This window comes from Echiichthys vipera, assembly GCF_963691815.1.
Source record: "Echiichthys vipera genome assembly, chromosome: 17".
Classification (NCBI taxonomy): domain Eukaryota; kingdom Metazoa; phylum Chordata; class Actinopteri; order Perciformes; family Trachinidae; genus Echiichthys; species Echiichthys vipera.
In genome coordinates, this window is record NC_139842.1 from 24,552,436 (window position 1) to 24,568,134 (window position 15,699).

The following is a 15,699-nucleotide window of genomic DNA, read 5'->3' on the forward strand; positions in this document are numbered from 1 at the left end:
TCTGTGTCTGTCTCTGTCTGTCTGTCTGTCTCTCTGTCATCTATCCAGCATGAACATATTGCAACAGTGTTGTCCCAGCATTCAGTAGAATAATAATTACGTTGAACAATTGTAATAATTATATTGAACCAGTAAGAATGATGAAAAATGTGAGTATGAAGAACGTCCAAGAATACAAATACAGACATTACAAATTGTACAAATGTAGATACAATAAAATACAAATATGTCATGGAAATATTGTACAATACATTAATAAGATAATAATAACAAAACATAATAGTACAAAAGTAGAAAGTTTAATTAAACACGGACAATAAGTAAATGATAGTACATTTAATGGATTAAGAGCAGTTGTAAAAAAGTCAGACTAAAGTGATAAGTCGAGGCCTGGTGTAGATACAGTAGGTGACTACTCTCTCATGTTGAGGCAGGTGAAGACAAACGGTCCTGCCAGGACGCAGCTCTCTTTTTTTTCTCCAGTAATCCTTTTGAGAATTCTGTTTTCAGATAGGTTATTAAAATGTGGGTGTTTTGTTTTGCCTGATAGGGGGAAGAACCATTGGCAGACAGGTTCAAATTGTGGACAGTGTGTGAGGAAGTGTCTTTCTGTCTCCACAGCAGCTCCTCCACACTGCTGGCACAGCCGCTCCTCTCTCCTCCTGTAGCAGCGTGTCTCTATGGCCAGGCTGTGAGCACAGTCTGTACTTTGTCAACATCACTCTAATATCAGTCCCTGTGATGGGCCAGATAGCATTGCATTTTGCTCTGTGTGTGTGATTTGGTGTTCCAGTAGGTTAGGTACTTTTGTTTTGATTGGTCATAATTCAGTTGACTCTAATTGATGTGTTCTCAGGCTGGTCCTGAGGCAGAACCGAGGTAGAACGCTCTGTCTCTGTTCCTGTCTGTGTCTGTGTGTTTCTCTCTCTGTGCCTGTCTGACTGTCTGTGTCTGTATGTGTCTTTGTCTGTCTGTGTCTGTCTGTCTGTTTCTGTCTTTCTGTCTCTGTCTGTCTGTCTGTCTGTGTGTCTTTGTCTGTCTCTGTGTCTGTCTGCTTCTGTCTTTCTGTCTCTGTCTGTCTGTCTGTGTTTCTTTGTCTGTCTCTGTGTCTGTCTGTGTCTGTCTGTGTGCCTGTCTGTGTCTGTCTGTGTGCCTGTCTGTGTCTGTCTGTTTCTTTGTCTCTTTCTGTCTCTGTGTCTGTCTGTCTGTGTCTGTGTGTGTCTGTGTCTCTGCCTGTCTCTGTGTCTGCCTGTCTGTCGCTCTGCCTGTCTCTGTGTCTGTCTGTCTGTCTGTCTCTGTGTCTGCCTCTCTGCCTGTCTCTGTGTGTCTGTGCCTGTCTCTGTGTCTATCTGTCTGTCTCTGTGCCTGTCTCTGTGTGTGTCTGTGTGTCTCTGTGTCTGCCTGTCTGTCTGTCTCTCTGCCTGTCTCTGTGTCTGTCCGTGTGTCTGTCAGACTACAGGGACTGTGGGAGAGTAACCTTCCAAGTGCACAGCTCCTCTCTCTCTCTCTCTCTCCGCCTGCATTCGTCAGCTGCTGTCAGCCGAGCCTCACCCTTCTCTTGTTATCCTTCTTTATCCTCTCATTATCTGTTATTAGTGAAATTATATCCCGTGGAGCAATGCTACATTATGTTGATTTATTTTTTGTGCTAAAGAACAGTGAGATAATGTTCAATTGGGGCTGAAAGAGCCACTCCAGTGAAAAGTGGTCAAACTCAATGCAGCAGAGGTCGAGATATCTTGACTTTTCCCTACTACACATCCCATAATGCAGCTCAGTAGCACCTTTCATTGATTAGACCATGAATAAGCCCCATGTTGCCTCCTCACTGTCTTTTACACTCAGAAACTCCCGTTTGTAACAGAGGCCGTTATAATGTATGTCTCAAGCCTTCACTGAGATAACCATGACACCATTATGACATAGCCAGCATTGTTTTTTTTCCCCACTTTAGAGACTTTTCATAGGTTTCTACTTTCACAAACTTGTGCTGACCCTCCTCGAGAAATGATCAACTCACCAAAACCATGTCCGTCAAATGTATTTATTTTTAATCTGAAAATGTACAGAGAGACAGCAGACATTAACTCATTGTCATCACCTCAGTACAGAGAACACGGCAGTGATCGAATGTATTCATGAACAGAGACTGAAGTGAGACGTGAAATACCAAAACGGTATGTTAGTCTTTCCTAAAAATGAGCTCCTTGACTTGACCGTGTGACACATAACACATGATGAGAAACAAGCTTAATATATGTGCGTGAAAAAAGAACACACCTTTCTTTTAGCCTGAGACAAATGGAGGTTTTGACCGCTAATAGTTCCTGTGTGTGTTTACTGTCTGTCTCTGCTTGGGTTAAGACTTCCAGCAGACCTGTCTCAGCAGAGGGAAACTTGTGTAGTGAGTCAGACCGCAAACACTCCCTCCCGCATGATGTCTTACAACAACCTGCTGGCTGACGTCCAATTGAATGTGGCTTCAGAACCTCCAAAACCTGTTGTCTCTTAACATGTGAGGGGAATAAATGGAGCTTGTGTTGTAATGATGTAAACAGTTTGATGTTTTTAGTTGCCACAGTGCAGGAAGAGAGAAACTACTACACACTTAACACTACCACAGATAAAACCCAGTTTGACCAACACTGACTGGAGGTGAGATTGAGTAGTTTTTAAACAGCAGGTGATGAGATCAATGTTTTATAGACATTTATTACAATATATTACAGCATTGGAAACAAAGAACACATTGTTGAACATTTGTCAGAATCGAAAGTTGCGTTTTATTAGTCCTTGTGAACATCTGCATGGTCCAACTGCTGTTTTTGTGCTGAATTTCTACTTACAGCAAAACTTTGTCCGGAAAAGTCTCAGCTCTGGGCCTCACACTTTGGCCATGAGCTGCTCTGTGAAAAGCTTCTTCAGCTGAGCCACCTCCTCGCTCAGGGAGTTGAGCTGAGACTTCAGGTGAGTGTTCTCATGCTTATACTGAACGTCAGTTTGTCCTTGCGTGGGAGGGGGCTGGAGGCTGTAGCCTGAGGCGTTGTATTGAGGGGACTGTCTCCCCTTCCTGCCTTCCTCCCCCTCCAGCTGATGGAGCCAGGAGCCGTTGCAGTGCCCTGCTGCCGTTTCCCCTCCGCTCAGTCCTTTATAGGCCTCTCTCTGGCTTTCCTGTCCTGCTGGGGATGGTGCAGGGCTGCGTCTGTTGTCCCCTGCAGCGTCGTAGGCGTCCCCGCAGCCCGGCGTCTTGAAACGTAACTTGTGTGGGAGGTTTTTCATTGCCTCGGCATGGTCCAGCCTAACTCCGGTGGGTCCTGCACTGTGGTGATGTGTGACATCGGCAGGGGAGTGATGGAGGTCATAGCCCAGCTCCTCCGCCCTGTGCGGTGATAATTTCCCATGGTCGCTCAGCCGGTCTTCAAAGAAGATCGGACTGCCCACACTGGACCCACTTGGAGTGGAGAACCCAGAATCCTCTGACATATTACCCACATCCCTGGAGGCTCTGGAGCTCAGCTGGCCTGTCTGGTTGTTGGGATGTGAGGCTGATGAACTGGAGAGGCCTCCCTCCCCTTTGTGGAGATAAAAGTGAGGAGTAAGGCTCTGAGCAGTGTTGTGTGGCGCTGTAGTGAGGGGCAGTATAGGGGTGTTGGAGGGGTCTTTGACCAGGCCGAAGCGGAACTTCAGAGCCAACAGCTCCGCCCTGAGACGAGCGTTTTCCTCCAGCAGAGCCAGAACGCGGCTCTCCAGGACCATATCGTTCACGCGCCGCTTCTCTCGCGAGCGCTTAGCTGCCTCGTTGTTCTTCCTCCTTTTGTCCCAGTAGCCGTCATCCTTTTTGTCGACAGGGATGAACTCGCGCTTGCGTCGGATGCTGGAAGAAGGACTCTCTTTGCGTTTGACAGCGGAGGTGCGACCCAGCAGGGAGCGGGCCAACAGGCTGCTGGAGGTCAGGATGGACACAGCTTCATCTGTAAAGGACAGAGGCGCTCCTCCTCCTTCACCTGGACTCACAGGGGACTCCAGAGTCTGGATCACGGACGCATCCTGAGGCCCCCTCATGTGCTGGGAATCCTCCTCAAACATCACTCCTGTCAGGGGTGGAGGAAGTCTTTCCTTGAGAGTACCGCTGTGTGGTGCTGAGTACTCCCTGGACTCAGAATGTCTCTGGGTGCAGCAACAGTACCACCTAGTGACCAAAGCGAAGGGGATTTAGTGGTTATGCAAGAGCCATTACAACACAGCATTATGCAACCCCATTACATCTCTCTAATAAAACAGGAGCTACTTGTCCCATAACCTTGCCAGCCTCATTATAGCTTCAATATGGGACAATGCTTGTTTTCAGCACAGAGCTAATCAGCCCCATCAGACTCTGCATTACTACAGTGTAAGCTTACAGCATCTGCCTCAAATACAAGATGAGATGCATCCTCTTGAACCTATTAATAGTGTAACCTACATATTTAAGAGCTAAACTAACACACACATGTGAGTTCATCCGTAGTAGGGTTTTTCCTTCTATCCGTCATCCTTATTAAGCCCACTTGGACTTCTTCATGGTTCTGTGTTGTGATTGCTTTTCATGCTTCATCAGCGCTGACCTACATGTGTGACAGGGACACGCTGATCTCCTGTCGGTTCATTTGACTCTTCAAAACGGTTCCTCTTTAAACTCAGCAGCAGCGTCACCGACATGAGATCGTTTCAGTTTAGATTTCCTTTTCTAAACAAGGTGCAGCTTCTGTCTTTTAAAAAAAATCACAATTCGTTTTTCTGTAAGCGAATAAAGAGAAGGGGATGCTGAATGCCCGCATCAGCTTGGAGATCGAAACGAACAGAGGTCAACAAAGTTATTCAAATAGTTGTAGTGATAATCAAAAGACTACAGTTTTAAATTGACTATTTAGAGTCTGAAGAGAAATAGCGTTTATTCTAAGGCATCATCTTCCGCGCAGTTGTTTTACTCAGCGAAATGACTGTCCATAATAAACCTAGGCTAAATAAAGAACACGGACACACTTATTATTATTATATTATTATTTCTACCTGTGACGACGGATCTGTGAGTTCCGCCGGTGCCCTCGAGTCCTCCGCTGCTCCAAACGTCTCTCTGTCCGGTTCAGGAAGAAGCGCGTGTCTCCGCCTGCCTCTCCGGGTTAATTCTGCAGATCCACTGAGCGCTCTTCCCTTATGTTATGATCGGCGTGGCGCACCTTCACTCTGCTCCACTTGGAAAAGCGCAGCTCCTATTTGTAACGTCTAGTTCAACTTAGGACGGTCCCTGTCCTCATGTGAACCACCGCGCAGCTGGGCCCTTTTTGTGCGCGACTTTCTGGGACCGCCTCCCTCTGTAACCGCCCCCCCCCCCACACACACACACACACACACACTCACACACACACACACACACACACCACCATCATCGGCTTTCACATAACATTGCAGTTGAGGCGTTCATCACCATCATCATCTGACCTCCCAAGCCCCGCCCGCTGTGACAGGATAATCTTTTCATAACAATTAGGTAATGTTGCGCCTGTCCCTCTCTGTCAGCCATGAAGAGGCACTCTCTGCACTGAAGACAATTATTTGTAGGACTTACTTAATAAAATCCTTGTGACCATTTGGACTCAATTTTTTAAAGGAAATGTTCCTGAAGAATATCAAGAGCCAGTCACTCAAGTGTAATGGAGTTGCCTTTAAGCGTAACATTTGTGAAGAAATGGAGTCAATGTTGCTTAACTCTGCTCGACTTCTAAGTTATATTTATCTAACTGAATTAAGATACAGTAAGTCCATAACATTGTTTTATTGAAAGGGAATTGTTGTTAATAACTAGGTTTTAGTACTTTTATTTACATTCTGTTCACTTGTTGTATGAATACTAATTAACACACACTGTTTTTTGCACTGTAATGATCTTAAAATAATATTTCCATCACAGTCAGCACATCTCTGTGTAAGGACAGTGCAGACGTGTCTGTTAATACTTCAAACTAACTTGTGCTGTATTGATGTAATCTGAACTAGTCTCTGTCACAGTGGGACGTTTTTAATAATTATTGATATGATTCTGATATCAAGACCAACACACTGATCACAGTCATACATATCATACATGATATATCAGTGTATATAACGCATCATAAACACCAAGTGTACACTTGATGTTTATGATGCGTTATTTGTGAGAAAAAGGCATTTTATTGATAAAAATATATCCTGCAATGCATCATGGGAGTTCCGGTTGGGCTTTTTCGGCCGTATCTCGGTGACAGAAGGTCGCAGAGAGATGAAAGTTGATTTCTTGAATATGTTTTCATGTACGGGCTTTCCAACGGTGCCACCCTTTAGTGTACTTGACCTTCCGTTCCTGAGAAATGTCATAGTTATCACACATATGAGAAAGAAAAGGTTCCATTCATTCATTCATTCATCTTCAACCGCTTATCCCGGGGTCGGGGTCGCGGGGGTGCTGGAGCCGATCGCAGCTGACATCGGGCGTAAGGCGGGGTCCACCCTGGACAGGACGCCAGTCTATCACAGGGCACATAGAGACGCACAGAGACAGACAACCATTCACACCTACAGGCAATTTTAGACTCATCAAATAACCTAACACATGCATGTCTTTGGACTGTGGGAGGAAACCGGAGTACCCGGAGAAAACCCACGCAGACACGGGGACAACATGCAAACTCCGCACAGAAAGGCGAACCTGTGACCTTCTTGCTGTGAGGCGACAGTGCTAACCACTACACCACCGTGTAGCCCAAGAAAAGGTTCCATTTACTAGAAATCACTCATCCATGATAAAAAAGATTTTCAGAGTAAAATTGAATTAGTATTTTGAAGTTAATGTGCAGTGACTCAGTTGTATTTGTAAATATATAATAAAATGTAGTGAATTTATTACATGAATAAAAAGTGTAACTATTAAAATGTTTACTTCAAATAGTTCCCACTGAATTTTAATTTTACTATGCATAAGTCAAAGTCAAAAGTCAAAGTCAGCTTTATTGTCAATTCTTCACATGAACAAGACAAACAAGGAATCTAAATGGCGTTTCTCACTATCCCATGCGTAGACAAGACAAGACAAAGACACAATTAGTAAAGTGGCAAGACACAATGGTAAGTGACACAGCATAAATTATCTAACTGCTATAGTAACAACAAAACAATACAATAAAGTATAAATTACATGAAATTCTTTTAATACATTTTACTATACCACAAAGTCATTTTTTCAGTGTGTTAGTCAGTCATGTAAGATAAATAACTCAGAATATATCCTATATTAAATGTTCTTCCCTTTTTTAACTGCTCTGAAAACATACCTGCTATTATTCTTCTATCAGCTCAGTACTTAATGCTTTTAGTTTGGTTTCAGAAGTAATGCTGCCTTCACATGCTATGGAAAAGATGGTCCTTTCCACTTGTGAATTGGAAATCACCAGTGCGTTGTGTTCAAGTGCTTTTGTTGTCGTAGTGAAATTAAATGAAACATGGTGGACCCACAGATCCTGACCTGTTACTTGGGGAAAACCATTTTAGACTAAGTCATCAGCTACAGTAAGAAGATAATTTATCAAAACACAAACACTAAATAATAGGCTGTATTTTTTTTTCATAGATCATGAACATTAGATGTTTAAAGGACAAAAGAGGAAGCTAATATTTCTGTTTTAGCTACATAAGCTTGGTCTACCCTTACTGTATCTGAAGCACATCATCTTCTTCCCTACCAGCTCCAAAACAGTGTTGTTGTAATAAAGTAGCCTAGGCCTGCGTACATACATACTCCGCCGTGTTGTAAAGGTCAAAGGTTAACTCATCTCAGCACAGGGCATAGCATAGCAAATATTCAAACAGTTTAAGAACAAGGTTTATCAACGTACAACTGCAATGAATTGATGGATTTCATCATCTACAGTCCATAACATCATCGAAAGATTCAGAGAATCTGGAGAAATCTCTGCATGTAAGCAGAAAGGCTGAAAGCCAACACTGAATGACTGTGACCTTTGATCCCTCAGGCAGCACTGCATTAAAAACCAACATCATTCTGTAAAGGATATTACCACGAGGGCTCAGGATCACTTCAGAAAACCACTGTCAGTTCACACAGTTCCTCTCTACATCTACAAGTGCAGTTAAATCTCTACCACGCAAAGTGAAAGCAAGGCAAGGCAAGTTCATTTGTATAGCACAATTCAACAACAAGGCAATTCAAAGTGCTTCACATAAAACATGAAATAACACATAAAACATATACATTTAAAACATATAAAAGATTTAAAATGCATAAAAGGACATTTTTAAAACATAAAAGATGGTTACAGTTACAGAAGTTACAGTGCAGTTTACTGAAAATCAGCTGAAAATAGAAAAGTCTTCAGTCTTGATTTAAAAGAACTGAGAGATGCAGCAGATCTGCAGTTTTCTGGAAGTTTGTTCCAGATTTGTGGAGCATAAAAACTGGACGCTGCCTCTTCATGTTTAGTCCTGACTTTGGGGACACAGAGCAGACCTGTCCCATGTTTAGTCCTGACTTTGGGGACACAGAGCAGACCTGTCCCATGTTTAGTTCTGACTCTGGGGACACAGAGCAGACCTGTCCCATGTTTAGTCCTGACTTTGGGGACACAGAGCAGACCTGTCCCATGTTTAGTTCTGACTCTGGGGACACAGAGCAGACCTGTCCCATGTTTAGTCCTGACTCTGGGGACACAGAGCAGACCTGTTCCATGTTTAGTCCTGACTCTGGGGACACAGAGCAGACCTGTCCCATGTTTAGTCCTGACTCTGGGGACACAGAGCAGACCTGTCCCATGTTTAGTCCTGACTCTGGGGACACAGAGCAGACCTGTCCCATGTTTAGTCCTGACTCTGGGGACACAGAGCAGACCTGTCCCATGTTTAGTCCTGACTCTGGGGACACAGAGCAGACCTGTCCCATGTTTAGTCCTGACTCTGGGGACACAGAGCAGACCTGTCCCAGGTTTAGTCCTGACTCAACAAACCCTATGTAAGAAGGTTGACCTGGACAACCCACCACTGCCTGAATACGAGCACATGACTCCCCTGACTTGATTCAAAGTCCATTTAATTTTTTCAGCAAGTACTTCAGCCGCGGAGTAGTTTTGCACATAACATAGCAAACCAACTTATATGAAACCCAGATGAACATCAACACCAACTTTGCCACCAGTGAGGATGAAATTATGAACTTTGTGGCTATACTCATCTACATGGGGATTGCTGAGTTGCCCTCCACTGATGACTACTGGGCAATGGAGACCAGGGTCTCGCAAGTTGCAAACCTGATGTCATCCAAGCTTTTCAAGTTATTGAAGAGGGCTGTCCACTTCAATAACAATGCTCAGATCCCTGGTAACAATGACCGCTTCTTCAAAGTCTGGCCATTGTTCAACCCCAAGCAGTCTATTGATGAGGTGATGGTTGCCTACAAAGACAAGACTGCTGGCAACCTGAGGCAGTACATAAAATCCGAGACAGACAAATGGGGTTTTAAATTATTTGCCAGGGCATCTCAGGATGGCTTCATTCACAACTTCATCCTATACCAAGGGCAGACTACACTTGAGGCCAACGGTGTCCCAACGAGACCTGAACAACAAGCCATGGGTGTCACCAGCCAGACAGTCTCCGTCTTGGCCAGCACCATGTCCTCCTCCAGCCGAAAAACCATCTTTGCAGACAATTATTTTAGTGGTGTAGATATTTTGCGATACATCAAGAACAAGAACTGCCGGTACACAGGAACAGTCAGGGACAACAGGACTGGCAGGACTTTTAACTGCTCTGAAAACATACCTGCTATTATTCTTCTATCAGCTCAGTACTTAATGCTTTTAGTTTGGTTTCAGAAGTAATGCTGCCTTCACATGCTATGGAAAAGATGGTCCTTTCCACTTGTGAATTGGAAATCACCAGTGCGTTGTGTTCAAGTGCTTTTGTTGTCGTAGTGAAATTAAATGAAACATGGTGGACCCACAGATCCTGACCTGTTACTTGGGGAAAACCATTTTAGACTAAGTCATCAGCTACAGTAAGAAGATAATTTATCAAAACACAAACACTAAATAATAGGCTGTATTTTTTTTTCATAGATCATGAACATTAGATGTTTAAAGGACAAAAGAGGAAGCTAATATTTCTGTTTTAGCTACATAAGCTTGGTCTACCCTTACTGTATCTGAAGCACATCATCTTCTTCCCTACCAGCTCCAAAACAGTGTTGTTGTAATAAAGTAGCCTAGGCCTGCGTACATACATACTCCGCCGTGTTGTAAAGGTCAAAGGTTAACTCATCTCAGCACAGGGCATAGCATAGCAAATATTCAAACAGTTTAAGAACAAGGTTTATCAACGTACAACTGCAATGAATTGATGGATTTCATCATCTACAGTCCATAACATCATCGAAAGATTCAGAGAATCTGGAGAAATCTCTGCATGTAAGCAGAAAGGCTGAAAGCCAACACTGAATGACTGTGACCTTTGATCCCTCAGGCAGCACTGCATTAAAAACCAACATCATTCTGTAAAGGATATTACCACGAGGGCTCAGGATCACTTCAGAAAACCACTGTCAGTTCACACAGTTCCTCTCTACATCTACAAGTGCAGTTAAATCTCTACCACGCAAAGTGAAAGCAAGGCAAGGCAAGTTCATTTGTATAGCACAATTCAACAACAAGGCAATTCAAAGTGCTTCACATAAAACATGAAATAACACATAAAACATATACATTTAAAACATATAAAAGATTTAAAATGCATAAAAGGACATTTTTAAAACATAAAAGATGGTTACAGTTACAGAAGTTACAGTGCAGTTTACTGAAAATCAGCTGAAAATAGAAAAGTCTTCAGTCTTGATTTAAAAGAACTGAGAGATGCAGCAGATCTGCAGTTTTCTGGAAGTTTGTTCCAGATTTGTGGAGCATAAAAACTGGACGCTGCCTCTTCATGTTTAGTCCTGACTTTGGGGACACAGAGCAGACCTGTCCCATGTTTAGTCCTGACTTTGGGGACACAGAGCAGACCTGTCCCATGTTTAGTTCTGACTCTGGGGACACAGAGCAGACCTGTCCCATGTTTAGTCCTGACTTTGGGGACACAGAGCAGACCTGTCCCATGTTTAGTTCTGACTCTGGGGACACAGAGCAGACCTGTCCCATGTTTAGTCCTGACTCTGGGGACACAGAGCAGACCTGTTCCATGTTTAGTCCTGACTCTGGGGACACAGAGCAGACCTGTTCCATGTTTAGTCCTGACTCTGGGGACACAGAGCAGACCTGTCCCATGTTTAGTCCTGACTCTGGGGACACAGAGCAGACCTGTCCCATGTTTAGTCCTGACTCTGGGGACACAGAGCAGACCTGTCCCATGTTTAGTCCTGACTCTGGGGACACAGAGCAGACCTGTCCCATGTTTAGTCCTGACTCTGGGGACACAGAGCAGACCTGTCCCAGGTTTAGTCCTGACTCAACAAACCCTATGTAAGAAGGTTGACCTGGACAACCCACCACTGCCTGAATACGAGCACATGACTCCCCTGACTTGATTCAAAGTCCATTTAATTTTTTCAGCAAGTACTTCAGCCGCGGAGTAGTTTTGCACATAACATAGCAAACCAACTTATATGAAACCCAGATGAACATCAACACCAACTTTGCCACCAGTGAGGATGAAATTATGAACTTTGTGGCTATACTCATCTACATGGGGATTGCTGAGTTGCCCTCCACTGATGACTACTGGGCAATGGAGACCAGGGTCTCGCAAGTTGCAAACCTGATGTCATCCAAGCTTTTCAAGTTATTGAAGAGGGCTGTCCACTTCAATAACAATGCTCAGATCCCTGGTAACAATGACCGCTTCTTCAAAGTCTGGCCATTGTTCAACCCCAAGCAGTCTATTGATGAGGTGATGGTTGCCTACAAAGACAAGACTGCTGGCAACCTGAGGCAGTACATAAAATCCGAGACAGACAAATGGGGTTTTAAATTATTTGCCAGGGCATCTCAGGATGGCTTCATTCACAACTTCATCCTATACCAAGGGCAGACTACACTTGAGGCCAACGGTGTCCCAACGAGACCTGAACAACAAGCCATGGGTGTCACCAGCCAGACAGTCTCCGTCTTGGCCAGCACCATGTCCTCCTCCAGCCGAAAAACCATCTTTGCAGACAATTATTTTAGTGGTGTAGATATTTTGCGATACATCAAGAACAAGAACTGCCGGTACACAGGAACAGTCAGGGACAACAGGACTGGCAATGCTCCACTCAGGCCCAGCAAAGAGATGATGATGAGGGCTGTCCGTCGTGGTACCTATGACTACATCACCAGCGATGATGGAATCCTGATTGTCAGGCGGAAAGACAGGGTTGTCACTCTGATGTCAACAGACATGGGGGTAGAGCTTTGGTCCTCAGTCTACAGGTACTGCAGTGACACCAAGAGAAAGGAACAAGTGAGCTGTCTATATCTCATCAAGAGCTATAATGCAAACATGGGAGGGATTAACTAGAGTGACATACTTGTCCACCTCTACCACACTCCCTTGAGAGCCAAGAGATGGTACATGCAGCTCTTTGCATACACCATTGATGTCAGCCTCACTAATCTCTGGATAATGTATAGGTGTGACAGCAAGGCTCTTGGTGTGAAAGATGGCCTGTCACTGAAGAACTTCCGGATCCAGGTGTTCAAGACGGCCAGTAGCTCAAAGGCAATGACATCTCGTCCCTGCAGGATCTCAGCAACACTGCCAGGCAGCCCCAGCACTTCTGCTGATATCCCCAAGCCTATCCGGGGACACCGCAGTCACGTGCCACACTACTCTGTAGCGGTTTGATGTGTCACTGTTCCATGCCCCTGTCCACAGTGACAGCCGCCCGCAAGCAATGCAGCAGGAAGGGGAACATCATCAGGTCAAGCCTTGTCTGCAGGGTCTGCCAGCTCCACCTGTGCCTCAATGCTGAGCACAACTGCTTTGTCAAGTACCATGAAGCAGTTGCCTAAGTGACTGAACTGGTCTGAAATGGACTGTGACAAGAGAAGAAATTAGTTCATTATGCAATGTTCCTAAATGGTCTATGACAGTGGCCAGTATTTGTTCCTCGGGAGAAAAAAGGTCCCTATAGTTTTTATACATGCACTTTTTGAAAAACAAAACAAAATGTGTATTTTTAACCATGATCCTCTTGGCTGCTGATATTTTATTTGTTGTTTAGAATTATTTTGTATTCACCAAGTATTTATTTTTTCTTTGATCAATTATGAAGTTCGTTTTACATATTATTATTTATTTACAATTTCTATGTTAATTTTATTATTTGCTTACTGCTTATTTGGCAATATTTTGATTGTTACTGTTGTAACAAGTGGGCTTGTCATCTGTTCAAGAAACTGTTCCGAACTGATTGGTATGTGTATGTGTATTTGTATTTGTTGAATATATGTTTTTCTTGTACCACACTCAAGCCAGTATGAGTACCTTAAGAAAAAAGTGGCCCTCATTTATCAAATGAACGTACGTCAGGAAAACTTCGGCATTTATCAATTTGGACGGGAGCGGGAGCTAGGATCAGATCTCATGTCAGGTCTGAGATCGTGTACGCAAATTTCGGCCTGTGGATTTGCGGTGCAGCACAGCAAAACCTGGCTGAAAATAATGAACAAACCTCAGCTGTCATTAAGCATAAGCAGTATCATATTAAGAACAGATCAAAACGGATTCTTAAAACGAATTAAAAAAATAAAAATTGTGGTTGGATCAATTGATTGTACTCATGTGCGTCTGAAGGCACCATCCATGAATGATTACGCATTCATCAATCGCCAAAACTACCACTCGATAAATGTACAGGTGATTTGTGATGCCAAGTTTTCGCTTTTAAACGTGGCGGCCACGTGGCCGGGGGGGCACACGATTCTTTTATATTTCAAAACAGCTCGGCTCCAGCCCCCCGCAACCCCGACATTGAATGAATGAATGAATGAATGTGTTGGCGCGTGGCTGCAGGAATGCGCACTGCTGAGCCAAAGTCATCTCCTCGGTTAGTGGCTACCCTCGATAAATTGCATTAAATCAAAGAAGGTATCAGATGATTAGCATCTTGGTTTGGTTCTTCTAGGTGACAAAGGTTATCCTCTAACGGAATACTTAATAACCCCGCTGGCAAACCCCGCTACAGAGCAGGAGGTGCAGGTTCAGCAGTGCGCACACACGCACACGGGTCACAGTGGAGCACTGCTTCGGGTTGACTGCCTCCGTTATTCTTTTCCATACAGCGTTTTTATGGGCCCCTTTTATTCCACTCTTAAGACTGCCAAAAAGCAGATCTTTATTTTGGTCCATCTCGGATGTCAGGATGCCGATCTCTGTGTCGGAAAAGTCTCTTTTCTTACCAGCGTTCTTCCTCTCCATGTTTTACCTCAGTGGGCGAGGCCTTCGAAACAGGAATATTCAAGGGCGTAACATGTTAATGGCGATCGAATTCAGCCGCCGCATTTATCAAGGCCCGCTCATTCGTACGCTGAGATTGGTCAGATACGAATGTTTCATAAATCACACGTGGGTCCTGTCCTACGACCAATTCTGCGCTCAGATCTGTGCCCGTTTTCACGCAAGATTCATAAATGAGGCCTAATGTCTCTAAATAAATGTTTTTTGCAATTTGTGCGTGTTTTTGTCATATTTTTTAAAAATTCACTCTTCACAAGACAGACAAGTGCTCATACACGGTAACTTAATTTACCTTGATTGGCAGTGCAAAGATGAAAAATATTGAATTCCCAGTGAGTGTGCCCAATAAAAGGTTAAGAATACTGTTTATACCTAATTCCTACCCTACAAACTGTATATGTAACTTTAAAGGGACAGTATATTGTTAGTAATTTATTACCTCAAATCAACATCTTCATTCATTAATAGTCCTCATTGGTGTACAAATACATCTGCCGTCAATATGACTTATTCTACTGAGTTAATAATTTCTTAAATGTATTACAAAGGATGGGTAAGCTCAATTCCTTTGATGGGAGCTGTCATTAGAACTTTACCTTTTTCTACTTTTACCTGTACTTTTAATGCAGTATTACTTTTTACAATGATGCCTAGGAAGTCGGGAAGAACCTGTGCAATTCTCTGCTGCTCTAACAGCAGTGGGAAACTTCAACTTTGGAAACAAACTGAATGTGAACTACACAAACCTTTACCTCATGAAAAGTGCCCCTGTCTGAGGCCGTACGGTCTACATGGATTCAAATGTTTAACTCATGAAGAGCGCCCCTGTCTGAGGCCGTACAGTCTACATGGATTCAAACGTTTAACTCATGAAGAGCGCCCCTGTCTGAGGCCGTACGGTCTACATGGATTCAAACCTTTACGTCATGAAGAGCGCCCCTGTCTGAGGCCGTACGGTCTACATGGATTCAAACCTTTACCTCATGAAGAGCTCCCCTGTCTGAGGCTGTATGGTCTACATGGATTCAAACCTTTACCTCATGAAGAGCGCCCCTGTCTGAGGCCGTACGGTCTACATGGATTCAAACCTTTACCTCATGAAGAGCGCCCCTGTCTGAGGCTGTACGGTCTACATGGATTCAAACCTTTACCTCATGAAGAGCGCCCCTGTCTGACGCCGTACGGTCT

The 15,699-nt window shown here is 43.9% G+C and overlaps 1 protein-coding gene across 1 annotated transcript; it reads right to left on the reverse strand.

Moving 5' to 3' along the window:
* Window positions 1-2,028: 2,028 nt before the first annotated feature.
* nfil3-6 (nuclear factor, interleukin 3 regulated, member 6) lies at window positions 2,029-5,281 on the reverse strand. Its single transcript, XM_083931627.1, has 2 exons — window positions 5,050-5,281; window positions 2,029-4,189 (listed from the first exon to the last, which is right to left on the reverse strand). The coding sequence occupies exon 2, from the start codon at window positions 4,084-4,086 to the stop codon at window positions 2,884-2,886; it is 1,203 nt and encodes a 400-aa protein (XP_083787753.1). The 5' UTR covers window positions 4,087-4,189; window positions 5,050-5,281; the 3' UTR covers window positions 2,029-2,883.
* Window positions 5,282-15,699: the final 10,418 nt, after the last annotated feature.